Source organism: Perkinsus marinus (assembly GCF_000006405.1).
Source record: "Perkinsus marinus ATCC 50983 genomic scaffold scf_1104296962526, whole genome shotgun sequence".
Classification (NCBI taxonomy): domain Eukaryota; phylum Perkinsozoa; order Perkinsida; family Perkinsidae; genus Perkinsus; species Perkinsus marinus.
Window position 1 is genome coordinate 1 of NW_003205403.1, and position 1268 is coordinate 1268.

The 1268-nt window shown below is 47.8% G+C and overlaps 1 protein-coding gene across 1 annotated transcript; it reads right to left on the minus strand.

Moving 5' to 3' along the window:
• Positions 1–19: 19 nt before the first annotated feature.
• Positions 20–1202, minus strand: Pmar_PMAR009402 (hypothetical protein; the record flags this gene model as incomplete). The annotated part of the gene is made up of 6 exons (XM_002771764.1): positions 20–174; positions 224–307; positions 481–571; positions 618–695; positions 748–819; positions 1074–1202. Coding segments are annotated over 6 exons (609 nt in total), but the record flags the coding sequence as incomplete, so codon positions are not given.
• Positions 1203–1268: the final 66 nt, after the last annotated feature.

Genomic DNA, 1268 nt, shown 5'->3' on the forward strand with positions numbered 1-1268 from the left:
CTACAGACCTCCTCCCTACCATCAGCCCGTAAAGTATGAGGATCGAGGCACCTCCCACGAAGGCCCGTAAAGATATTATCATCAACTTCAGGGATAGTAAGATGCACATCGTCATCAGCCGCGATCTGCTTGGCTCGACTAGTCACATCATAAGGCACATACTGGTCCATCATCCTATACACGCACATCTTTATCATCATACCACCAACACCTTCCATCTTACACGACAGTATCAGCCACATGGAAGTAGTCTCCCGACCCACCAATGACCATAACCGTACTTACTCCCACTCGATCGCTCAACGTCCTATTAAAATATACGTTTGCTTTCCCCAGTTCACTCCAGGAGTTTCCTCGCTCATCATACAAATTCGGCTAGGAGTTTACAATATATCATAGTTTTCATATTCTCACCAACACATGTAGTTGAGCATGTGCATATCCCCCCACACTGCCTCTCACAATGACCATAGCTACTACCTGACTCGCCACAGGAAGGGCGTGATAGGCTCCTTATCGGCCGAGACTAGTTGCTGCATCCGACCGTCCCTTATCATGAAGTTGGTCGCACCTGAGTTCTCGAAAACTGATTTCGGGTCTCCCAAACTTCCTCTCACTCGTATCCTCATCAATAAGGAAGGTCGATGCACCAACCTCCAACGCCTCCATTATATTAGCTGCTTGACTGGTACTCCCTACCATCCAACAAGCCGTCGTTGAAACTACCGCGCGCCACGAAATTCCTACCACTAGCATCTTCTGTTGAGAACTGCGTCGTGTCACGACCCAGAGGCAAGTTGGAGATAAACGGGCTGATATCTAAGGCAAACTCCAAGGCTCAAAACGGCATCACCATATAGACGATTTGCAAAGGGAGAGAACATACACATATCTTAACACGGAATGTCAATGCAGATTTCCATAACCCACTCTGAATTCCGCACCACTCGAAACGATGTCAACGATAAACGTGCGTCAATTTTTCCATGTGATAACGATTATTCAATCAGCCAAGACGGAATATTTCACCCACGATTAAACCTCAGAAAGGTATAGCCTCTCCCTTATACTACCAACCGTATTAATATATCGTCCATCCTCAGCCCTTATCTTCATCGCTTTCGAGTCCGTCACCACAAACTCCCGACCATCACCCGGTATATGGTTGTAGACGCCCAACTGCAATGCCTCCAGCAACGTACCTTCCAAAGACCTCTCCCCCATCCCCCTCAACAACCCCCCCTACTCTTTCCATGAAAACCGCCTCC